At 38.7% G+C, this 26,425-nt stretch overlaps 1 protein-coding gene across 1 annotated transcript; it reads left to right on the forward strand.

The window, feature by feature from the left end:
* Positions 1-9,036: 9,036 nt before the first annotated feature.
* Positions 9,037-26,108, forward strand: LOC131860367 (uncharacterized). The gene is made up of 5 exons (XM_059214767.1): positions 9,037-9,228; positions 9,604-9,695; positions 25,067-25,392; positions 25,519-25,733; positions 25,842-26,108. The coding sequence occupies exons 1-5, from the start codon at positions 9,037-9,039 to the stop codon at positions 26,106-26,108; spliced, it is 1,092 nt and encodes a 363-aa protein (XP_059070750.1).
* Positions 26,109-26,425: the final 317 nt, after the last annotated feature.

Raw genomic sequence — 26,425 nt, forward strand, 5'->3', positions numbered from 1 at the left:
GGCATAAACCGGGATGAAGGTTGTTTGTGTGTTACAAAGGCACAAAAACTGGTGAACAGAATAGAGAGGATGTTTGATGGTCATACTCATAACATAAACTAAACTGGTAGTTAGCCTTCGTTGACAAAGTATGTCAAACCGACATAGGAATCCAAGCAAAGGTGGATTTTGTTAATGATGATAGCTGGATGCCAGGTGGAGGTATTGTATAGGTCAGTGGAGTGTGCATCGATGTAACAAATCTGCAAGCAGGTCGGCTTTTATGAGGAACCCGCAAGTCATGGAGGATGACAAAGGATTGCGGCTTAAGGAAGGCAAGATGGAAAAGCAACTTCACTAATCCTAGAAGAATATTTGATCTTCGTACCTATTTGGTGAAGGAAACAACAAAGCCATTAATGGTGAGTGATAGAGAAAAGAAAAAAGCATGGTGCAGACCTCCAGATTGAGAAAATGCACATTGGAATGAGATGTTCTGCTGGTGATTGATCATTGTCATAAATATCATATCCCTAAAAAGAAGATTGAATCAAATGGGATTCGGATCGAGTTGGAGGAGGAAAACCTAACACGATAGTTTTTGAATGTGTTCTTGGCAGGAATCCACGATTATAAATACATGAGCTTGAAATAGAAAAGGTTGATGCTTGAGGAGGAGAAGAAGATTGAAGAGAGCATGAGTGCATAGAAGAATCATCTCCGTTAGAATTTATTCTAAGAAAGTTGCAGACTAAGTTAACAAGCAAACCGGTGAGAGGGTTTAACTGGAAGTGATTGACTACCGGTATAACTGTAGTAGGTCCAACAATTGAGAAAACCAATGAGGTGTGGTTGAGAAAGGAGGCATCCTAGTGTGACAGAGTGTGTTGTAAGGCCATGAGAGAGAGAGAGGGGAGGCCAAGAATCAGAGAAAGCTGTCTGTTAACCGATAGTGTGAGTGAGAAGATTGTTAATTGACAGAGACCTATTTGATCAAGAGTTGCAGAATTCATTTGCAACAAGAAGCTATAACTGTATTTAAACTATATTTCAATATACATAACTAAGTTGGAGCTTGGTGCATGGGTTGGTGATACTTGGGTTGGTTCCCTAAATATTTGTAAATTCAGTGTTTCACTAGTGAGGTTTTATTGGAGCTGTAGTCTCTAGCAACATTTCTCACCTAGGTTTCTCCCATATTGGGTTTTCCTCATACATATGGTGTTGTGGGTTGCATTTGTGTAATTATCTTCTTTGGTTTCCTCATTTGCCTTACTAGTTTGATTGTTTAGTTCTTAAGATAACAACCAGTATTCTGAAGTTGCTTTAAAAAGGGAAAATAGTTTAGGAACCACTGATTCACCCCCTCTCAGTGGTACATTGTGTTCAACAATTGGTATCAGAGCCTAGGTTACCAGTTATTTATAAATCTTGGATAGATTCTGGACTTAGAACATAATGGAAAGAAATGAGTCTGCTTCCTCAAAATCCCCCATGTTTTATGGATCCAACTATGCCTTTTGGAGCAGAACAATGGAGACCTATATTTCCTCCCTTGGTTTTGATGTGTGGATGTCTATCAAGAATGGGTATGCTGGACCCCTAGTGTTCATGCCACTGATCCTGATGCCAAGAAGGAGTATGAGAATAATGCAAATGCCAAACATTCTCTTTTGAGCGGGCTATCTGATAATGAGTTTGTCAAGGTCATGCACTATGCATCTGCCAAGGAGACTTGGGATAAAATGCAGAGGTTATTTGAAGGAGATGCAAAAGTCAAAGAGGCCAAGCTACAAACACTAAGGGGCCAACGTGAAGGCATAAAGATGAAGGATGATGAAAAGATTGCAAAGTATCTTCATAGATTTGATGAAACTGTGAATACCATCAAAGGAATTGGGGAAGAAATTGCAGATGAGATCCTTGTCAAGAAGGTACTTAGGTCCCTTACACCTAAGTATGATACAAATGTGTCCACCATAGAAGAAGCCAAGGATTTGAAGACCTTTTCAATGGATGAGCTATTTGGCTCTCTAACAGCCTATGAAATGAGAAGAACTGGTGATGCTTCCTTAAGGAAAGAGGCAGTGTTCAACACCACCCAGAAGGGCAAAGAAGTAGCTGCTCATAAAGGATCTAGTGAAGAATCTGATGCAAAGGTAGAAAACTTTGTTAGAAAGTTCAAAAGAGGATCTAACAAGTATAAAGGAAAGATACCACTAATTTTTTTTTACTGTGGTAAAGTTGGACACTTTGCTACAAAATGTCCTAATAATGAAACCAGTGGAGATGAGTCAAGAGGTTTTAGCAGATCTCTGGTAAAGATAAAGAAATAAATGTCTACTGGCAAGGAAGGAGAGGCTACCAGAAGCATAACAACCTATATACTATTGAGGATGATACCACAGATGAAGAAAGTGCATCAGAAGATGACTACCATGAGAATGACCAAAAAATTAATCTCTTTATAGCAATTGATGAATCGGTTGGTGAACATGAGGAAGAAGAGGATATTGAGGCTGAAGTGGATTTAGAAGGAGAGCTTATAAGTGCTCTTAAGGAACTGAGTAAAACAAGAAGAGAACTCAAAAAGGTCAAGCATGTTGTAGTAGATGAACAAGGTCTCTTGAAGCAATCCTTGGATGAGTCCAGTCAAGTTATATCTGACTTGAAACTGTAGTTGAAAGAAACCAAGAGGATATGTGAAGTTACATCCTTTGATCTAATGAAGAAGGAAAATAATCATCAAGATCTGGAAGCAGAAATAGTGAATCTTAGAAAGGAACTTTAAGAAAGGAAGGAAGAAATAAAAGTAAGAAGCAAATATGAAGGCAACACCAAAGCCTTAGATAAGATGTTGAGCAAACAGAAGAAATCAAAAGATACTGGTGGCCTAGGCTTTGAAGAAGGTGAAAGTTAAAACAATAAAGGCACATCTGATAAAGAAATAAAGTTCACCTCTTCAAATGAAGGTGAAGAAAAGAGGACATTCATTGTAAGCAAGGACACCGAAAAAAAGACATATGTAGATGATGTTGGAAATCGCCACACAAACTGGTATACACAAGCAATGAACCAAATGCCACACTCATTGTACCAACATGCATATCTAAGGAGAAATGCAAGAGTTGACCATGAAGGATTCACCAGAGTCAACAAGATGAAGGGAAGACCCCTGATGAGGTAGCCCTTTGCAGGACCAAGGCAACCTAACCAATATGTTTCAAACTTTCATGGTTACTATTACCGGTGTAACAAATTAGGGCATAGAATAGCTGACTGTAGATTAACCAATAAGACCCCTATGAGTTATGAAAGTAGAAATCCATTTAATGCACTCTGGGATATGAATATTGTTTGTTATCAATGCAATAGATATGGTCATAAGAGTTTTAAATGTAGGAAGAATAAACCGGTGCCCTACAATAATTTTAAGGATTTATCTTTAAATAAAAATGTGAAATGTTATATTTGTCAAGAGTATGGACATATAGAAAAGTTTTGTAAAAATAGGAAGATCAAACAAAATCCTGATCAAGAACCGGTAGTTGAACCGGAGCACAAAATAGCAGCTAACAAGAAGAAGGAAACCAAACTGGTATGGGTTGAGAAAGAAAAAGAAAAGGCAAAATCAAGTTTGATAGTGCAAATTGCCTTACATGCTGAAAGGAAGAATCTATGGGTTGTAGATAGTGGTTGTTCTAACCACATGACTTGTGATAAAAATAAATTTATAAAACTTGAAGACTGGAATGGTGGTTCAGTAAGATTCAGAGACAACTCATCCATCAAAATAAAGGGAAAAGGTACTCTAAGTATTGATGGAAAATTGAAGGAACATGATGTATATTATGTGGAAGGCCTAAAGCACAATTTGTTGAGTGTGACTCAGATGTGTGACAAAGGTTATAAATTCACCTTTGACTCAACCGGTTTCTAGATAAAGAAAGATAGTACCGGTCAGGTTGTGGCAGAAGGAAAAAGAACAGATGTGAGTGTTTACAACTTGAAGGAATGCTATGAGTCCCAATGCATGATAGGATAGGTTGATGAAAGCTAGTTGTGGCACCGAAGAGTAGGCCACATAAACTTTTATAACTTAGTTGCAGTAAGAAGAGAGGGTTGTGTGAGGAATATTCCACCCATCATCAAATCGGTAAGCATATTTTATGATGAATGTGTGAAAGGAAAGCAAAGTAAGGTGAGTTTCAGCACAAAAGAGCACAACACCTCCACACCACTTAAAATTGTGCATACAAATCTATGTGGCCCAACTAGGACAAGAGCTCTTTTCGGTGAAAGATATTTTATGCTCTTTATTAATGATTACTGAAGAATGACATGGGTCACCTTCCTGCAAGATAAGTCACAAGCATTTGACAAATTCAAGATCTTTAGGAAGATGGTGGAGAAAGAAAGTGGGTGCAAGCTAAAATGTCTAAGATCAGACCGGGGTGGAGATTTCACATGAAATAAATTTGAAGATTATTGTAAAAAACATCGAATTAAAATGCAATACTCAACCCCTAGAACACCACAACAAAATGGTGTGGTAGAAAGAAAGAACAAGACAGTCAAGGAGATGGCCAAAACCATGTTAAATGAGGCTAGTCTATCAGACACATATTGGAAGGAAGATGTTCATACTACTGCATATACTTTGAACTGGGTTCAATTAAGAACAAACAACAAAATGACACCTTATGAGTTGTGGTATGAACATAATCAATCAGTCAAATACTTCAAATTATTTGGAAGAAAGTGCTTTATCAAGAGAGATATGGATGGTCTAGGAATTTTTGACTCTAGGAGTGATGAAGGAATCTTCCTTGGTTACTCATCTAATAATAGGGCCTATAAATGCTACAACAAAAGAGTAAGAAGAGTCATTGAGAGCGTGCATGTAAAAATTGATGAGGATATGCACAAAGGAAGTCAACCACAGGTAAATCGGTATGATGATTCTAGTGATGAAGATGAGGAAGCTTAGTCAGACAATAAACCGGAATAAGCATCCAAGAAGGCTCCCAACCGGTATGTGCAGTTGAATCATCCGAAAGAGAAAATTTTAGGAAATAAGAGTGATGGTGTGCAAACTAGAAGAAGACTTGGCTGGAATGATGAACAAGTCAACTTGCCTCATGACTGAAATAGAACCTAAGAAATTCAATAAGGCCAACAAAAGTAAAGAATGGATGGATTCCATGAAAGAAGAACTACAACCGATTGTGAAGAACAAGACTTGGGAATTAGTCCCTAGACTGGAAGACAAGAACGTTATTGGCACTAAATGGGTCTACCAGAATAAGATGAATGAAGAAGGTAAAATTATTAGGTATAAAGATAGACTAGTGTGGAAAGGATACTCTCAAGTAGAGGGAATTGACTTTGAAGAGACATTTGCACCGGTAGTTAGATTGGAAGAAATTAGAATGTTTCTAGCCTTCTCTTCCTACAAGGGTTATAAAGTATATCAAATGGATGTAAAATCTACTTTCCTAAATGGAAATTTGGAAGAAGTGTACATGGAGCAACCGGAAGGGTTTCTGCTACATGATGATGAAATATTTGTGTGCCAGTTGAAGAAGGCCTTGTATGGTTTAAAGTAAGCTCCTAGAGCCTGGTATTTAAGATTAGATTAGGTACCTAAAGGAGCAAGGATTCAAAAAGGGGAGTGCTGACAACAATTTGTACATAAAGAAAGATGGAAAGCACATGATCATTGTGGTTGTGTATGTATAAGATGATGAGCGTAAATAATGGCTCTGTTTTGATAGATTTTTGTCATAGTATTCCTGCCTAGGTCTTATGTTTAGATAATATTTGGATCAAGATACTCTCCTAGATAATGCCTTTTAAGTGTTTCTGGAACTAATTTGTCTGATACTTAAGGTTGTCATATAATGATTTCTAAATGGTTTATCTATGCAAAATATGTAAATCAATCTTAAGTATGGTTTAATTTATGTCATGTTAACATTAGTATATACACATGTTTGTTGTGCACGTTAACATCATGATGCAGGGTCGACAAAGAGGAAGAAAAGACTAAGTGGTAGTTTAAAGGAACACCAAGCATGCCACCATGATGCAGGCCAAGTCAAAGAAAAGTAGCATTGAAGGAGATCGAATCCACTTAACTGTTTCTTCAGCAGAATGGTTTATGAGACATTTATAACTGTTCTTAGTGGAGCTTACATCTAGGAAGAAAGTCATGCTATATCTTCTCAGCTGCATGATAGATGTTGTTCTATTTTTCTGCACTGACTTCTTCTTTAGTATAATAAAACCTATTCGCCTATTCCGTTAGAATGTGGGTTGATTAGTTAGGAATCTATTATAAGTTTTCATATAAATAAAAGGTCTTTATCTCCTCTCGGGGACATAAGAGAACGAACATAGTATTTGTAATACTCATCTTTTAGACTTATGTATTTTTACAATCAATTTGGAATAAAGAGGTCAATGTGATTTTGAGCTTAACAGTTGTAATCTGAAAGTTCTGGATATACTCACTCAAGGGGGCCCACTTGGTGAGTAGTCCTTTGTGTTTTTTAGTTAATTTCTATCTTGCAATAGTTGTTGTTTTGTCATTTGTATGTTCCTGTAGCCACTGGAAATAGTTCTTGTGTTTGTTCCTATAGCCATAGCGACAGAGTAGTTTCTATCTGCTTACCAAAACATTATCATTTGGTAGTAGTTGGTTAAGTTATTTTGTGAATTATGATTAAGTATTAGTTAATTATGTTTTTGCATGTTTACTTCAAATATTTTCCTTTCCTACAGTAGGATAAAATGGTTGCGATATGAACTTGGTGCACATACAGTGCTGGCCTGTTTCAAGTCTATGTCCCTTGTCAATAAGTAAATGAGACTTTGCTATAGGAAGGATAGTTGTTTAGTAAGGATATCCAATCCCTGAGTTGTTTTTTATTGCCTAGTTTCCATTCCAATTGTGAGGACCAACATTTTTGGTGCCATTGCTGGGGATGGTGCCAAATTAAGGACCTATTGTAACCATTAGTTTTAAGATTTATTAGTTAGCTCTTTGAATTTCTTCATTAACTCTGTATGCATAGAAGGAGAAGTGATGCATTAGGAAGATTTATTTCCTCGCATTCTACTCCAGACATAAGATCAAATCAACCACCAGAAGTAAACCCTTTTGCAAAAACTTTTGTACGAAATAGAGGTGTTTTTGATTTGTCAAAAGGAGACCTAGACTTCTTAAATGAACCCCCCAAGCAAAACATCTTACCTTTGATTCTTTATCAGGGACCAATGGCAGAAAATCATCCACCTCTACCTACAAACCCAACATTTGAGTTTCCTATTCCTGACCAACATGATAATGCGAACTTGAAGAATATACCAGCTTCTTCTCTTCCAAAATTTCATGGCTTCATGAGAGAAGATTTAGATACCTTTCTGTTTTAATTTGACACCCTCTGTAGAAGTTATTACTATACAACTGAAGCCCATAAACTCAAGTTATTCCTTGCTACTCTAAAAGAAGCTACTCTGAGATGGTTTATGAGTCTAGGTGGAGATGTAGTCACTACCTGGGATGAGATGAAGATAAACTTCTTGGATAAGTACAAATATTATTGCAAGGGAATGGACCGACATGGTTATGATATCTTCCAGATGACATAAAAAAGAAGATGAGAGACTTGAAGATTATCTAGAAAGGTTTCTGTTTAGTGTCAGAAAATCCAAGCATAGCACCTTGAGTGAGGAATCCATGAAGTTGATTTTTGTAAGGGGAATCAATGAAGACTATGTTGACTCATTAGACCTCATGGGAGGAGGAGAAATTACTCAATTTCAATGGGATGACATTAGGAAAATCTGTCAAAAAAATTCCCAAGCCTCAGCCAAGAAGGGAAGACACTATAGGCCTGGTTCTTCAATTGCAAAAGCATCTACAACAGTTTCAAGGATGGAGATAAATCATTTCTTAAAGGGCTTTAAAGAGGATATTATTAACAATATGGCTACTTAGCTAGATACACTTCAAGCAAGAAAGAACCACGAGGAAGCAGAGGCCATGCTTGCTAAGTTTTGTCCTCACTGCCGACAAAAGAAGAGGGACTGCAAATGTAAACCCCTAGCTAAAATGGATAGCCAATAGGCTTCCCTAGATTTCAAGCCAGTTTATGGAAATGATGATCAACTCTTTTATATTGCACAATGAAGGTCTTGGCGTCCAAGACAAGGTATGCCATAAGATCCATTATCTTTTTCTAATACTTATATGAACTTCAATGCATAAAATAATCAGTGGCAATATCCATACTCCCAAAATTTTGTAAATTTTACTCCTTAGTCTTGGAATAACTCTAAAAACCCTTGGCCCAATTATCAGAGTCCTTCCTCTCAATGGAAACAACCATAAGGGAATTGGTCACCACCTCAAGGTAACCGACAACAACCATCGCAATGGAGGGGAGGTCAACAATGGGAAAACCAATCATCAGGTTTTCTCCAGTCACAACAACAGTCCCAACAGCTGGCTTTAATGCCACTAGCTCCTAATGCTACTCAACCCAAACCAACCCAACTACCAACACAACCTGTGCCAAATCCAAATAAAAAACCTCAATGAATGATTAATCCTTCACTAAGGGAAAAAGTTAAGGATGAACTACAAAAGTTTCTTAATGTAGGATTCATTTACCCTATTTCAGGTAGTCAATGGGTCTCTCCCCTAGTTATAGTCCCAAAGAAAGGAGGAAAATGGAGAGTTTGTGTGGACTATAGGGAGCTCAATACTGCTACAAAAAAGGATCACTTTCCACTTCCATTCATAGATCAAGTATTAGATTCTCCAGCAGGTAAGCAATACTTTTCATTCTTGGATAGGTTTAGTGGTTATAATTAGATGAAAATAGCTCCCAAAGACCAGGAAAAGACCACCTTCACTTGCCCTTGGGGAAGATATGCCTATTTAGTTCTCCCTTTTGGTCTATGCAATGCTCCTACTAGCCTGCAACCTTTCAAAGGGCTGTCCTCGGTATATTCTCAGATATATCCCATGATTGCATGGATATCTACATGGATGATTTTATGGCTTATGGAGCCACCTTTAAGGAAGCATTGGAAAATCTTGCCAAAGTGTTGCAGTGGTGTGACGATTATAATTTGTCTCTAAACAATGAAAAATGCTTCATGATGATGCAAGAAGGAATAGTATTAGGGTATCGTATTTCTGAATCTAGTATTCAAGTTGATCCAACCAAAATTGAGGTAATACACTATCTTCCTGCCACTGCAAAACAAAAGGATGTAAGAAGTTTTTTAGGCCATGCAAGGTACTATAGGAGATTTATCAAGGACTTCAGTAACATGGCAGGACCTCTACATTCTCTCTTAACAAAAGATACTTAGTTTGAATGGAAACCAACATGTGAAGAGGCATTTTCAAAACTTAAAGGAGCCTTAACCCAGGCCCCTGTTCTTAAAGGACCTTATTGGTCTCTTCCTTTTCACATTCATACAGATGCATCAAATTTTGCAATAGGAGCAGTTTTGGGGCAGAAAGAAGGAGTCTTAGAGAATGCAATTTACTATATCAACAAAAATTCGCAAGTACCTGAGCTAAATTATATTGTCACTGAAAAGGAAATGTTAGCTGTTATTTATGCCCTTAATAAGTTCAGGCACTATACCACTGGTTATAAAATCTTTGTGCATATTGATCATGCAGCCATCAGGTACCTTATGAATAAAAGTTCCATTATAGGTAGGTTGGCAAGATGGTTATTATTAATGCAGGTATTTGATATCACTATCATAGACAAGCCAGGTAAAGCAAATGTAGTGGCAAATTTTCTGTCCATAATTCAAACACTAGACAATTCTAAAGCCATTGATGATTCTTTTCCAGATGAGCATTTATTTTCAATTAATGTGAACATTCCATGGTATACTGACATAGCTAACTACTTAGTATCTAACAAGATCCCTCCTCATTTCTCGCCAAAGGCAAAAAGATTGTTGGTAGAAAAGAGTTTCAACTTTTTAGGGATAGCAAATTGCTTATTCTATACAAGGCTAGATCAAGTTCTGAGGCAATGTGTTAGAGAAGATGAAAGTTATGATAATATTCATACCTATCATGATGAGCCTTGTGTAGGTCACTTTGCTGCCAAGAAAACAACTCTCAAGATACTGACTACAGGGTATTATTGGCCAAATTTGCACAAGGATGTGATCAAATATACCAAGAAATGTGACAAATGTCAGCGAATGGCAAGACCAACTCGGTCTGATGAAATGCCTTTACATCCACAAGTGGTTGTTACACCATTTGACAAATGGGGCTAAGTGCTAGACATAATACACCACTGAGAGGGGGTTGAATTAGTGGTTCTCAAACTTTTCCCCTTAGCTAACCTATGTGAGCATACCAGTTAATAGATCTAACTCAATGTAGACTTACCAGTTAGTGGGGAGACCAACACAGATACAATCACACAAGGGACATCACATAAAACCAATATATATGAGGAAAACCCAAGATGGGAAAAACCTCGGTGAGCAATGCTGTTGGAGTCTACTACTCCAATCTAGCCTCACAGTGAAAACTCAGTTACAATGTTTAGGGCATCAACCCAAGGAGCTACAACCCTTGATTTAGGGCACGAACCCAAGGAGCACCAACCCCCAACTTGTTTATGGGATTCAACCTAGAGGAGATACAACCCTTGCACCGAGCTACAACTCAGACTTCACAATGAAAACATCAATTAAAAAAGTAGTTATCTTGTTACAAGTGAATCTTGCAACCATTTCTTATACCTTACTTTACCAGTGAGATACCTTCTCTGATACACGGACTCACTTTTCTGCTACTCTCATATGCTACTTAAACTGCTGGTAAACTCTACCGATACACCTCTCCTCTTCTTCTAGTTTGTTGGATCTCCACCTTAGTCTCTTCTCTTCACCAGTACAACACTTTTCCGGCTTTCTATCTGCCTTCTCTGCAGTTTCCTTCACTTTGGATCTATCGGTATGGACACTACTGGTTCTGCACTACTACCAGTTGAACTCTTCAACCTGGTTCTCTCTCACACTCACACTCTTCTCAGATACTCATTGAGCACTTGGCTGATTTTGTCTTACATGTAGAAGTAACACTGAATCACTTCACAATAACACACTCTTTTTCATTCAGCAGTAACTTAACTATGTCTTTGGCCTGTATATTTATAGACTGGTTTTCCTGCCAAAAGCCTATTCAAAATCTAGGCGGTTAGGGTTTTTCTCATCATCCTTGAGGAAAACCAAATCCAATAAGATCTTCTCCAATCTAATCTCTCTGACAGCCAACAATACACCTCCACCATTATCACACCTTCTTGACCACAACTTCTATCTTTAGCAATCTCTTTTTTACCTTGTCGGTTGATCCCTTGGTCAAGCACCGAGATTGGTCTTTTGTATCTTTCAACCATCTCAATCTTCTCAATCACTCTTAGATATCTCTCATTTGTCCTCCAGACCTCGAGCTGGAAACCTCTATAATAGATTTGCAACACGTCCCATGATTTGTGAGATCTTCCATTAATATCGACCAACTCTGCAACTACTCCGTCGGTGTGCATTCCTTCTTTACCTGAATGAAGGTACGCCACCTTGACTCCATGTGGTATCCATATCAACCAACTGCTAGTTTGACTCTTCATGTCGGTCTAGATAGGAACACCGACCAAACACTCTACCAGTTTCTCTACTCTGTCGGTATACTGACCCTATTAGTATCTTACACTCTACTAGTTGACTCCTCATGTTTGCACTTGTTGAATTGCCAATGGAACACCTAAACCGGTCTTCAAACATGTCTATCCGAAGCATGCACATTCCCACAAAGTGAGAGGACATCTACATCTGCACCTTTCTCATATTACTGGTGAGCATTAATACCGGTAGAACCTCTTGGTGACTCCATGTCATCAACCTTCAACAAACTCCATCTTCAATCTAGCCCACATTCCTCTTTTTGCATTTGTTCAACTTTTCCTTCTACTTGAACAATTCAGACCATATGTCAGCCGGTTTGTCAAGTTGACAAACCCATCACTTCTTCTTTTGTACTGACATCTCAACATGCCTTCTCAGTTAGTCCAGTGCATATCCCTAATTTCATGCACTTGAGTCATTCCGGTAAATTGACACCTAATCATCAACTTTCTGCAATGTACTCATGTGGTTTCCCAATTTCTGCATCATATCTTCAAGCAAGCACATGTGATCTCATGTGAGCACATTCATTGTCAGTTATTTCTTCTCATGATGACTGCATCTTCATGCAGTGGGAGTCCTGTTGTTTTGCAACTTCACTGCATACATGTGATTTGTTCATTCTTCTCTTGCTATGTTGATGTGATTTATGTAACATTCTTCCTCTTCATCACAAACAATAACTCAAGCACCTTGGCCCTCTAGCTTGTACACTAGTCATGAGATTTGTTGGCTGACAACCACTCACTTGGTTGATCTAACTTTTCCATGTCAACACATCACTTACCAGTTGACATCCTTTCCTTTCCGGTACCGATCACCTTCCCAACTCATCCACACAAGTTAGGCACTAACTTGTGTATCGGTGACTCTCGTGGTCATCATCCTTACCTTACTGGTGTTCTGCAACACAAGGTGATATCAAATATTTCTAAACCTGTACTCCTCCTTGATAGTGTTTCACATACATCTCTTATACTGATAGTCTTCCCATACCAGTTGACATCAATGACAACACAATGCAACCAATTTCCCCCTTTGGCATTGATGTCAACTCATGTAGTATCCGACATACTACATAATTCTTATCCCAAACAATCTCCCCCTTTTTCTAGTCCATGGATTCTCAAAACATCTAGTATGCTGTATACTACAAGACACTTCTCCCCCTTTGACAAAAATGGCAAAGGGCACTATGAGGATATCATTCCTCCTTGTTTTTTCCAGCCACTGACATAGTTCTTTCTCCCCCTTTGTCTTTACCAGATGTCTCTCCTCCTTTGATACCAATTGTTACATTTTGTTGCATTTTCTTAAGTCAAAACTTGATGGAGGACTCAACCATCAGCTCACACCAATTGAGCATGCAAATTTTATACCATTTGTTAAACTACTCAATTTAAGAGGGATGTACTAGTGAACACTACTCACTTGCCTATCAACCTGCATCACCTCCTGTTTAATCCCAAATTTCTTTAGGAATCAAATGTGATTGTACTATAAACAAAACCAACTAAATGACAGGTAGATACCCCTTACAATGAAATTCTCCTGGGTATTCCTACTATAACTTTTAATTAACTTTAGTTTTGGGCAGTCTGTGCACTTACTCTTCCAAGTTCAAGCATCCCAACTTTGCATTATAGCCACTTGAACTCCCCCTGAGTCATACATCTCAGGTCCTCATCTCTAGTGAGGTACAATATTGAGACTCTGATCTCCTCTATATACTAGTTGAGTCATGAATATGTGATCATCTGATGATCTTTAGCTCCATTGTATCCACCACAGCCTATGACATGATCCTGAATTCACACAATGCCATAAAATAAACCGGTTAGCCCATATACATGCATGGTCAACCACTAGGCCATCAAATGTCATTCAGGTCTTTTCCAATACCACCTAGGACATGAACTCCACATTCCATTCTATTAGGGCTATTGCAATGATCTCCAACTTCATTGTCTTACATAACCTACAAGTACCTCTTTAGCATTCATGTCGGCAACAACATGTTCTTCCATGTTTCCTTCATCACTAAGGAGGTGAATGATAAATTCAGTATATTACTCCCCCTAAGATACTACATCTCCTTTAGGCCTTAGGAGATATCACCTATGCATTGAATGCATAGTGCCAGTCCATGGTCTTCTTCCTCCATACCTGCCTGGTCTCATTCATCATCCCATTTTCAGGCTTAGGAGCAGGTGTTTCCTTCTTCTGTTGATGAGTCCTTCCATTTCCTGATTCTCCATCATAGCCAGAAGTAGTGCTATAGTAGCACACAACATCCATCCTAACTTCATGTTTGGGAAATCTCTTAACATATCAGTTTGACCATCTTCTTCTAGTCATGTTGTTTAGCAACTGTAACTGACAGACCTCTTGTTCCTGCATAGATATTCCTCCTTTGGCTTCATCCAGGTCTCTAACTTTCATATGCTCTGTACCCACTTTTTAGGAGATCATAGTTTCTATACCGGCCTCCATGTATCTGTAGGTTCCTCTTCCTGTACTCAAACCCTTTATGGCCAAAACCAATACAATTATGCCAAACAACATTTACATAACTGGGAGAGGGGACATGCATGTTTCTGCTCTTGGATACATTTTTCTCATATGCATGATTTCCATGAGATCCTATATTATTCTTTCTTGACCTCTTTCTACATTCCTCTGCCCTATGGCTATAAGCATTACATGCAAAGCAGTAACTGGTAAAGGATGGCATATGACTTACAAATTTATTTTTCCAAGCATGAGGAGATCTTACTGGTTTAGCTTCTCCATTTCTTCCTTTTTGAGAATGGATCCTTGGTTGTCCATTCTGTGCAGCTCTTCCATCTGGTCTCTTCTTCTCCCACACATGCTTTGCCTTGTGGGTGGTAGCATTTCTTTGTCCTTTGTTGGTAGGAGGTCTTTTCTGGTGCTTCCTCATTTTGCTTCTTTCAGTGAAGTTATATTCTCCCATCCTCCCTTTACCTTTTGGATCTGCATTATTCCTCCTTCTTGCAGCACCAGTCTTCATTCTTGTCCGCAAGTCTTCACCAGTTGTTCTTAGGTCAACCTTCTTCCGGGGAGCATTTCTAATCATGAGGGTCTATCCCTTGTTCTCTCCATTTGAGGAGACAAACTGTATGTCATTATGGGGGATATTCTCACTAGTGGAGTATTCACCGACACCACTTCCTAACCCTTTAGTTTCCTTGGCATGCTTTTGCTTTTTCAACATTCTATCTAAGACCATCATTTCTGCCATCAAACTGGATTCTTACCTTGAGCTCATCCTAACACTTCTCAAGGTCATTTCGGAGAAACTCCATTTCTCCGAGCAACTTTTGATATTCTTTATCTTTTACTTCTAGTTCAGAAGCTAGATCACTGTACCAACACTCAATGGTGTCTTCCCTGTGAGACATCATCCCTGAGATGCTTTTCTTAGATTCTTCAAGGCATCTGATCAACCAGTTTTGCTCAACAACTGCAACATTCTTAAACAACTTGCATTCATTTCTCAGATTCTCCATTTCACATTCCTTAGAGTTCAAGACTGATTTCAAATCATCAGTCAATCTTATTGTCTCTTCTAGTTGAGTGGTAAATAAACCAACCTTTTGATTTGATATTTCAAGGCAGGTTCTCAACTGGCTGCAATCCTCATGAACTAATCTTTTCTAGTTTTTGAAATCATTTCTAACATTTTGAAGCTCTTCTAGAGCACTTACCAGTTCACACTCAAGATCTACTTCTGCATCTTCTTCTTCTTCATCATCATTTCTAAATAGATCTTGTCAGTTAGATCTATTTACCTTTTCTCCTTCTTCTTCTTTTTCAGTGTCGCTATTAAACACATTATACCGGTGGGATCTATCTGCATTATCCCCTTTTGATGTGTGACTCTTAATGTCTGTCTCATGGGCCATGAAGAGATGAGTCTCCACATCACCAATGTTGTAGTAACAATTTGAAACTTCCTCTATCATCTTTACATGTATCATTAACATTGTTCTCACTCTCACAAGCTGATTCAGTGGAGCAGGGTTCATTTCCATAGAGCTTCTTCAGTCTATCCCATAGACTTTTTGTTGATTTGCATCTATCCACCTGTGAGGAAACTTCACCAGTGAGCCCATTGAATATAGACTTCATGGCTTCTTCATTGCACATGCAACTTCTTTCTTCTTCAAATCTAGTGGGAGGACTGACATACTTAGGAAGACCATTGATAACCGACATCCATACATCAAACCTTAGAGAGGATAGGAAGACTTCCATTCTACAACTCCAAATAGAAAAGTTTGAACCATCAAACATAGGAGCAAGGATTGAAACTAAACAAACCATTATGTCCTTAAGCCAGAATTTACCCAAGCTAGAGAAAGCTCATCTAGCTGGGAGCCTAGGCTCTGATACCAATTGTTAGACACAATGCACCACTGAGAGCGGGGGTGAATCAGTGGTTCTCAAACTTTTCCCTTTAGCTTACCTATGTGAGCATACTGGTTAATAGATCTAACTCAATGCAAACTTTCTAGTTAGTGGGGAGACCAACACAAATACAATCACACAAGGGACATCAAATAACACCAATATATATGAGGAAAACCCAAGATGGGAAAAACCTCAGTGAGCAATGCTGCTGGTGTCTACTACTCCAATCCAGCTTCACAGTGAAAACTCGGTTACAATGTTTAGGGAACTAATCCTAGGAGCTACAACCCCTGATATAGGGCACCAACCCAAGGAGCACTAACCCCCAACTTGTTTATGGGCTTCAAACCAAAGGAGATACAACCCCCGCACTGAGATACAACTTATTGTTCACAATGAAAACATCAATTAAAAAGTAGTTATCTTGTTACAAGTGAATCTTGCAACCATTTCTTATACCTTACTTTGCCGGTGAGCTACCTTGTCTGCTACACCCAACTCACTCTTTAGCTACTCTCATTTTCTACTTAACTGCCAGTAAACTCTACCGATACACCTCTCCTCTTCTTCTTCTCTATTGGATCTCCACCTTACTCTCTGCTCTTCACTGGCACAACACCCATTTTTTGTCTACCTTCTTCGCAACTTCCTTCACTTCTTCTTTGTCGGTATGGACACTACCAATACTGCACTGCTACTGGGTGAACACTTCAACCTGATTCTCTCTCACACTCACACTCTTCTCAAATACTCGTTGAGCACTTGGATGATTTTCTCTTACATGCAGAAGTAACACTCAATCACTTCGCAGCTGCACACTCTTTTTCATTCAACAATAACTTAACTATGTCTCTGGCCTGCATATTTATAGACTGGTTTTCTCACCAAAAGCCTATTCAAAATCTAGGTGGTTAGGGTTTCCTCATCATCCTCGAGGAAAACCAAATCCAATTAGATCTTCCCCAATCTAATCTCTCTCATAGCCAATAGTACACCTCTACCATTATTACACCTTCTTGACCACACCTTCTATCTTTGGCAAGCTGCTTTTTACCTTGTCGGCTGATCTCTAGGTCAAGCACCAAGATTGGTCTTGTTTCTTCTTTCAACTATCTTGGTCTTCTCAATCACTCTTAGCTTTCTCTCAACTGTCCTCTTGACCTTGAGCTGCAAACCTTTGCAACAACTCTGTAACATGTCCCATGATTTGTGGGATCTTCCATTAATGTCGACCAACTCTGCAACTACCCTATCGATGTACATTCCTTCTTCATCTAAATGAAGGTACGCCACCTTGACTCCATGTGGCATCCATGTCGACCAGTTGCCAGCTTGACTCTTCATGTCGGTCCAGATAGGATCACCAACCAAACACTCTACCAGTTTCTCTTCTTTGCCGGTTTACTAACCATGCCGGTATCTCACACTCTACTAGTTGACTCCTCATGTCTACACTTGTTGAACTACCGGTGTAACACCTAAACCGGTCTTCAGACATGTCTATCCCAAACATGCACATTCCCATAAAGTGAGAGGACATCTGTATCTGTACCTTTCTCATATTATAGGTGAGCATTCATACCAGTTGTTACTAAATTTTTGCACATGCTAAATTTGGTGGCCTAATGAGCCCTTACTTTCATTTATATTGAAAAGTACCAAGCAAATCAGCAAATATCAGGTCAAATCATTAGCAAGAAATCAGATATGCACTATTTTTTGTAACTTCTTTGCTTCATGTGGAGATGTAGGAAAAGTAAAATACAACATGTGGGTTAAAATGTGGCTCCCACGAGGGTTGAGCCCAACATGCTAATGGAGATGGGTATTACAAAGATAAATAGATCACAAAAATATTCATGCTCCATTGTACTTTCAGGTATGGCATGGCTATTAAAACCTTCAATAAAATTCATTTGGCAAGTGTATCGCCAAATCCCCTGCGTGGATGATGTAAGGCCAAAAGAAACTCACAGCAAATGCAATCGGCCTATGTAAAGTTTTTACTTGGGCGCCAAAGAGAGTTTTAAAAGGCTAGAGAACTTCCAAGTAGTTTCAGTCGCCAGACATGAAGAAAATTTATCTCACATTGGCCGTGTAGAGGAAATTCATCGCATTGAAAGGCAAAGTTGCATATATCCTTAGTGTCAAAGCTTATAGGCTTTTGACAAGGAGCAGCTCAGTGTTGGTGGATCCCTCACGTGCGCACGCATCTCAAGCCACCCTAATTTTGTAGTGGAAAGGCAAATTAACCAGTGAGCATGTCGGGAAGATCAATGAAGATAAAGAAAGAGCCAACGGTGGTTGCTATGTCATGGTGGTTAGATAGTCGCCATATATCATTGCGACTTGGAGACTGGTGAGGTGGCGGTCCAGTGGCTGGTGATGTGGAAAAGATGGACGAAGAGATGGAAGGTCCAGCGATGATGACCCGATAGAATAGGTGGAACGTCACCAAAGGGTGACTTATTGAGCATACCTTGGCCACGATGAATCTCTAAAAGGTTTCGCTGAAGGCTCAGTTTAATCGACATGGGGTATATCAAAGAAATTAGAATTGGTCACACCAATAAAATAAAGGCATCGATGAAATTGTAGGTTCGATGAGACTTATAAACGCCTCGTCAAGGGAGTAGTTTGGCCGAATCAATGATATCCAATAGAACCAAAGGTGACATGGCGGTCCAGGTGGATCTGCGAGTGGGCCGTAGGCTGACATGTGGCAAGTCTGATAAATAGGTGGTGCTCAAGTGGATCTCATGAGTGAACTGGGGGTGCCACATGGTGACACATGATAGATGAGAGAAAATTAGTCGGGGTTAACGGTCGAGCAGATCAAGGAAGATCGAATGGTGATGCGAGAGATCTAATGACAGTCGCTATACCATGATAGAAAGAAGCTCACCAGTTATCTTGAGTAGTTTGAGGGCAGATCAACGACTATGGCTATACTACAAGATGAAGATGCTCACTAGTTATCTCCCATGACATAGCGACTAGCGAGGTGGCTATCCAGGTGGGCTCAAAATTAATGAGGATGAGCCACGTGGTAGAGAGTAGATGAAGAACCAAGGTAGACCAAGTCCAGTGGCAGGGCCAAGTGGCGAGACAGGTGGATCTCATGAGTGATCCAAACAGGAAGTGACACATTGCAGGCCCACCAATAGGGTGAGTGCCCAGGTGAGATAAGGGTCGTGCAAGTCCGAGATGATCTGAGGGCTATCACTATATTGCAATCAAAAGGTGCCTGCATGTTAATCCTCGGGACATAGCGACAAGACGTCAATAGTCCTTGTGGTTGAATGTTAATCTATCATTTGCTAACGATTAATGTAGGCAGTTAAATTAAATGGTCAGGTAACCGGTAGCGTCTAGGTGAACTCAGCGCAAAATGATGAGAAGTCATCAGTTTTGGAGGAGTTTTTCTTTCAGTTAGAGTCCTGATTTGGTGGAGAGATGACAACACATATTTTTGGGAGCCAAAATTTATTTTTGAATTTTGAAAGCTTACTTGTATAAGGGACTTTTTGTCACTTAGTTCTCTAGTTCTAGAGTTTGTACTTGTTCAACAACAGAGATCCTTGCTCCTGTAACTCATTACTTATGAGTATTTTCAGATTTCTCATGAGTAATATTCAGATTTTTGTAAGCAGTTCTATAGATTTGGAATGCAGATAGCTCCTGATTCTCAATAAAGAAGTTGTTTTCCTTCTCATTATTCTTGGATTTTCAACTGTTGTTTGTGAATTTTATGGTAAAATATTGTTTTATCATTTTGTTTCATTAGATTTCTTCAAAGTTGAATGCTAAGAATGTTATGTCATAGTGCAGGTCTATGTTAGTGTTTTCGTTCTTTTGCATCAAAACTGTGAGAACCTCATTGTTCTCATTTTTGTATACATCAGAAAGTCAGAGCCTTTCATAAGAATCACTTTTGCAAGCTTAAGTAGAATAGTTGTGAGATTGTATAGCTTCAAATAATTTAGCATTTTTGTGAGTTTGTAAGCATTTTAGATCATTTCAGTCATTGGTGGATCACCTTTTTAGCAATAGTTTCATTTTGTGCATATCCTTCTATCCCTTTTCCAAGTCAATTTCAAGTTAGTATTAGGTGATCAAATAGGAAGCCGACCTATAATCCGAAGGTTTGCTCTCATAATAGGATACCCACAGCCTCAGAGTAGTCCAATGTGTCATTGGATTGTAGGAATTTCAAGCTTGCATCGAGTGCAAATCCCACTGACAACAATTTTTGGCACATCTGGTGGGACCGTTGGACTTTATAGTTCATAGAAGGCCACCGTATGCTATCTTGGTGTGTGCAGCAGAAAAAATTAATTTTCACACCTGGCAACTCAAATCTTTGGTATTTTAGTAGTCCAACCTTCCTAGCTTATGAGAAATTACCAGACTAGGAAAAGTAAAGATTCAGTCACTCATACCCAACTATCACCCCGAAAAAGGAGAGCTAGGGTAGTTAACAAAGCTCCAAAACCAACTGTTGGTGTGCTCCCTGTTAATTCTAATTCTTACCCTATTGTTATAGCTTATAATAATCCACTATTTGCAAGTTCTTCCAATCAGAATACACCAAATACCACTAGTTCTAATAGTGCTTCTTATTCTAACAATAATATGGCTCTTAATCAGCCCCTAGGGTTCATCCATTTGTGCCTTTTAATCAGGGCAGTCCTTTAAACTTGGTTCAAGATAATGACATACTAGCTGCAACACTTAAGAGTTTGCCATTTTTAACTAGAGAGGATCAAACAACAACTATTGAACATATTAGAGATGTGGCTTCCTTATGTGGAGTGCCACATTGTTGTAGAAAATCTTGCTTTGAGGCTTTTGGTAGCCTCTTTCAAAGGGAAAGCCCTTCAGTGGTTCAGGGGCCTACTTGTGAACTCAATAGCTACGTGGGATGAGTTGGGACAACTTTTAAATCAACATTTTGAAGACAAGTTAGATCATCTTTCATTGGTGGAGCAGCTCACTACCATCAAAAGAGATCCACATGAGCATATGATAGATTTCAACTATCGGGTTCAAAGGACTTGAAATCAGATTCCAGTATCGGTAAAACCTTCTAATGATTATGCTTTTTATTTTACCTAAAGGCTTTGAATAGTGATATTGCACTCATGATACAGTCTATGGGGGAAATAGTTTACCAACAACATTTGATGTTGCTGTTAAGGCTGAGAATAGTCTTATTCAAGTAGGGAAGATAGCACCTAGGCCTCCCATGCCAATTTTTGCTGATATACAACCCATTATCCTTGTAGTTCCACCTGTTATAGCTGGTGTACCTTCATTTCCAACATATAATGCTCAAGTTGTAGTTCAAGAGAATGTTGTCCCTAGTCATTTGCAGGAGATAATAATTATTAAGGAGCAAAACACTAACCAACAGAAGACTTTGCAAAATTTTGGTAATGAGTTGGTTAATATCAAGAAATCCCATACTCAACAACCTTACCAAATTCCTTTCCAAGCTCCCTACCAGGCCCCGTACCAGCCAATCTCTCAAGGTCAAAGAAGGAGTTTTTACCAAAGGCCCTTTCAATAGTATAATCCTAATACACCCAGTTCCTCAAGGGATATTGTTCCAGTCCAGAACAACTTGGTAGCTGACTATGAGTGGTTTTTTCCTTGCTCCAATGGCATGTTAAATCAAGCATTGATGGTGCAAAATAGTTCTTTTGTTCCAAGAAATCAGTCTCAGGAAGTTAATGAACAACAATCTACACCCATGGAACAAGGTAGTCATGATGTTACTTTGATGAATTGGCAAGGTGAGGAGTTTTGTAGGGTTAATCAACCTCAAAATTAGTCATATATCCATGTAGCAGCCAACATAAGATCCAAGAAAAGGGCTGTCCACATGGGTCAAAAAACTTATAAGAATAATAATCAGCCTTTCTTAAGTACCCAAGCTCAGGCAGGGTCTTTCTCCGCTCAAAATACATAGATTCTTCAGAGATCACAACCTGTGGTGACCAAAGATCAGCCAAAAAGCCAACGTTAGCTAGCACAAGTGCAAAAGGACATTGTTTATACTAAGGGACAACAAAAGATTAGTATGACTGATTTTAATATTTTGGATCAGTTGAGGAAAACTCATGTTAGCATGTCAATGTGGGATTCACTAGCTCTACCTGGGCAAAAAGATTTGTTACATGATGCTTTGTCTAACCTTTCCTTGACTGCCCAACCATCTAATCAATAAGCTTCAAAGGTTGTTTTTACCAATAAGCCTCAACAGAAGAGTGAACAAAAGTTGCAGCAGTCCAAGGTAAACAAACCACCTCCCTTTTATGTCACTCTAATCATTGGCCAGCACCTAGTGCATAACTACATGATAGATTTAGGTGCAAGTAGCTTAGCCATGCCCAAGCAGTTGGTTGACCCGTTAGGATTGATTTATGAGCCATTGAATAAGGGTGTAGTGCAGTTAGATGGGACTGCTATAAATATTGTAGGAGTCATTAAAAATTTGAGTGTAACACTCCATTCTTGCCCCAATTTTTCTATTCCGCAAGATGTATATGTGATAGACTTGCCACCCTACTTTGCAATTTTCTTATCAAGAGACTTTACAGCCAAATTAGGGGGTTATTTGTCATCTGACTGGTCACATATGTTTTTTAGGACTAGGTATGGAACTAAAGTTACTATTAAATCAGAAGCTTTAGCTAATGATCACATAGAACCCTATGTTCCTAGTGCTGTCAATGCCAATTTGACCATTCATGAGCAAGATGACCAAACCATTCCACGTGATCCAAACACCCCTATTGATGAAATTCCTTACATTATTTTGGATGAATGGGTAGCTGAGAATCTTGAGAGAGATCCTCTTAAAAATATGGATAAGGTAAACCTTGGAGTCTATGTTTCATGAACAAGGTTTTGCTATCCCAAACTTGATGAAGGATGCTGGACAACAAGATAATCAATATCAAAATGAGCTTTGGAAGCTCTATTTTGATGGGTGAAGAAGTAAGAATGGTGCTGGTGTTGGTTGCATTTTGACTTCCCCTATTGATGATAAATATTATGCATCTTTCAGGTTTTCTCTTAGCTGCACCAATAATACAACTGAGTATGAGGCCTTAATTCGTGGTCTACAATGGGCAAAGAAGAGAGGAATCAACTATTTGTAGGTTTATGGAGACAATGAATTGGTTGTCAACCAAGTAAGAGGTCTCCATACCACTAAGAATGTTCTTTTAAAGTCTTATAAACACAGGGTATGGGATCTTATTGAAGATTTCCAAGCTTTCAATCTGCTGTCTATTCCTAGAAATCATAATAAGCATGCTGATAGACTTGGTGCAATAGGAGCACAATATGATATTCCAAGTGATATCAGCAATATTAATAAACATCAATATGTAAAAGTGATTATTAGGTCTTCCATTCCTAACAATGCTAATCATTGGCAAGTTTTTGATAGTGATCGACAAATTATTAACTTTTTGAGGGAAGAGGTAGAGTTTTCAAATACCAACCAAGAGAAGCTTAAGCAATAGTATGATGATCAACTCATACAGCTGAAAACAAACTAGCTACCTAAGGGTTTGGTCACATTGGAGTCAATTTTCAATGAGGATGATCAAGTGAGAAAAGAAAAATCTAGCTTGCAGATCAAGGAGGAACATTATGAAAATGTTGAGATTTTCAAGGATAAGCTGTTAAAGCTTGGCAAGGTGTGTACTTTAGAGGAAAGACATACATTTGTTTTACTAGACCAAGAGTTTAGTGACATATTTGCTTGGCAATATTCTGTTTTAAAAGGATTTGACCCTAGTATTGCCCAACATACCATAGAGCTTGAGCCAAATGCTCTACATGTGAGGCAAAAACAAAGGCCTCTTAATCCAAAGCTTGAGCCCCTTATGGTCAAAGAACTTAATTAGATCATTGAGAGCAACATCATTTTTCCTATTAAACACACCTCTTGGGTGTCAAACCTTGTCCAAGTTAGGAAAAAGAATGGTGAAATCAGACTTTGTGTTGATTTACGAGATCTCAATAGATCCTCATTGAAGGATAGATATCCACTTCCCTCTATAGAGCAGATTCTGCAAGTTGCAGGTTCTGAGAGATTCTCCTTGCTAGATGGCTTTTCAGGTTATAACCAAGTTTTAGTGAAGCAGGAAAATCAATTTAAGATAGCATTTACAACTAAATGGGGCACTATGGCATATAAAAAGATGCCATTTAGTTTGTCAAATGCCGGTGCCACTTTTCAGTGTGCTATGGATATGAGATTTCATGGTTTGATGTATAAATTTGTACTTGTTTATTTGGATGATATCACTGTTTATTCCAAAAATTTAGTTGAACACCTAGCTCACCTAAAGAAATTTTTTGAGAGGTGCAGAGAGTATGGTATATCTCTTAACCCAAAGAAATGTGTGTTTTCTATTAATGAGGGTAAGCTTCTGGGCTATGTGGTGTCAAAAGAAGGTATTACTATTGATCCAGAGAGGGTAAGTGCTATTCTTTTCCTACCTCTACCAGCACACAAGAAGGGCTTGCAAAGATTCTTGGGTAGGATTAATTTTGTTAGGAGGTTTATTCCAGATATTATAGAATTATTAAAACCTCCAACTTCTATGTTGAAAAAGGATATTCCTTTTAGCTGGTCTAAGGATGGGAGGAGGAGTTTTGAGCTTATAAAAGAGGCACTTGCAACTGCTCCTACTTTGCTAAACCCAAATTTCTCAAAAGACTTTATTTTGTATGCTTATGGAAGTATTGATAGCATCTCAGCTATATTGGTTCCAGAAAATGAGCCTGGTTTGGAGCAACCTTTGGCCTTTTTCAGTCAAGGCCTTAAGGATTATGAGGAGAAATATTCTTTTGTTGAAAAACATGTTCTTGCTATTGTTAGGAGTTTGAAAAAGTTTAAGTATATGCTGTCTAACAATAGGATTAAGTTGATGGTTGCTTACCCCTCAGTTAAAGAGTTTTTGCTAAGCAAAGACTTAAATGATAAGAGGGCTGGTTGGGTGACTAAGGTGATGGAATTTGATGTTAATATTAAGGTCACCAAGCTAGTTAGAGGTAAGGGACTATGTGAGCAGCTTGTTGATCACACAAACAACAGTGAAGAGGATGAGGAGAAGGTTGTTTTAGCCCTCCAAGATGAAGAACAAGTAGCTGTTCTTGTTCCTCCTACTAGCTGGGTACAAGAAATGACTCATTTATTGCTATCCGGTGAGTGTCATCATGGATTGAGTAAGTCAAGAAGAAGGTATTATAGACTTTAGTCCATTCCCTATGTACTCTTAACTGGTTTTCTATTTAGAAAGGATTTTCATGGTGTATTATTGAGGTGCATAGATACTGATCAGGTTGATAAGGTATTGCATGAGTTTCATGAAAGATCAATAGGAGGACACTTTTCAGAAAGAGCTACAACTTTGAAAGTTATCAAAGGAGGCTATTATTGGCCTAATTTGTTTAGAGATGCACATTCCTGGGTTAGAAAGTGTAAAGAATGTGCCATGTTTGCAAGAAAAGAGAGGTTGGCAGTGCTTCCATTGCAGCCTATTCAGGTAGAACAACCCTTTATGAAGTGGGCTTTGGATTTCATTGGAGTCATAAATCCACCTTCAAGTGTTGGCCACAAGTGGGTGTTCATAATTATTGATTATTTGACTAAGTGGATTGAGGCTGTAGCACTAAAGGAAGCAAATGAGGTAGCTGTTTTGAACTTTTATGATGAGTTGATAACTAGATTTGGTGTCCCTCAATCTATAGTTTTAGATAATGCTCTTTCTTTTGTAGGGAGCCTAATATCTGATTGGGCAGTAAGGAAATGTGTTTATCTCAACACCTCATCTAACTATTACCCTCAGGGCAATGGACAAGCTGAGTCCACAAATAATAATCTTCCTAGAATCATCAAAAGGACCATGGAAGGAAATTAGCGAGCTTGGCATATTGAGCTCAAATCAGCCTTATGGGCTGATAGAATCACACCAAAGAGGTCCACTAGAATGTCTCCATACATGCTTGTGTATGGGAAAGAAACAAGGTTGCCTATTTCACTTGAGTTTCCAGCCCTTGATCTATCTAACCAGCTGGATATGATTGAAGAAGAGCCCATGACAACAAGATTGGCTCAGCTGGTTGAGCTAGAGGAAGTTAGAAATGATGCAATGAGGTAAATTGAGCATCACCAAGCTCAAATGAAAATATCTTTTGATAAGAGGGATTCTCCTAGAGTGTTCAAGGAAGGTGAAAT

Source organism: Cryptomeria japonica, chromosome 11 (genome assembly GCF_030272615.1).
Source record: "Cryptomeria japonica chromosome 11, Sugi_1.0, whole genome shotgun sequence".
NCBI classification, from domain to species: Eukaryota; Viridiplantae; Streptophyta; class Pinopsida; order Cupressales; family Cupressaceae; genus Cryptomeria; species Cryptomeria japonica.

What these genes read in the sequence shown, in the direction of transcription:
- LOC131860367 (XM_059214767.1), top strand. Translation starts at nt 9,037, where the DNA reads ATGGATGATTTTATGGCTTATGGAGCCACCTTTAAGGAAGCATTGGAA. An exon ending in TTGATCCAACCAAAATTGAG is followed by an intron (nt 9,229 to 9,603) that starts GTAATACACTAT and finishes GTCACTGAAAAG; the next exon opens with GAAATGTTAGCTGTTATTTA. An exon ending in ATTGATCATGCAGCCATCAG is followed by an intron (nt 9,696 to 25,066) that starts GTACCTTATGAA and finishes TGCTATTGTTAG; the next exon opens with GAGTTTGAAAAAGTTTAAGT.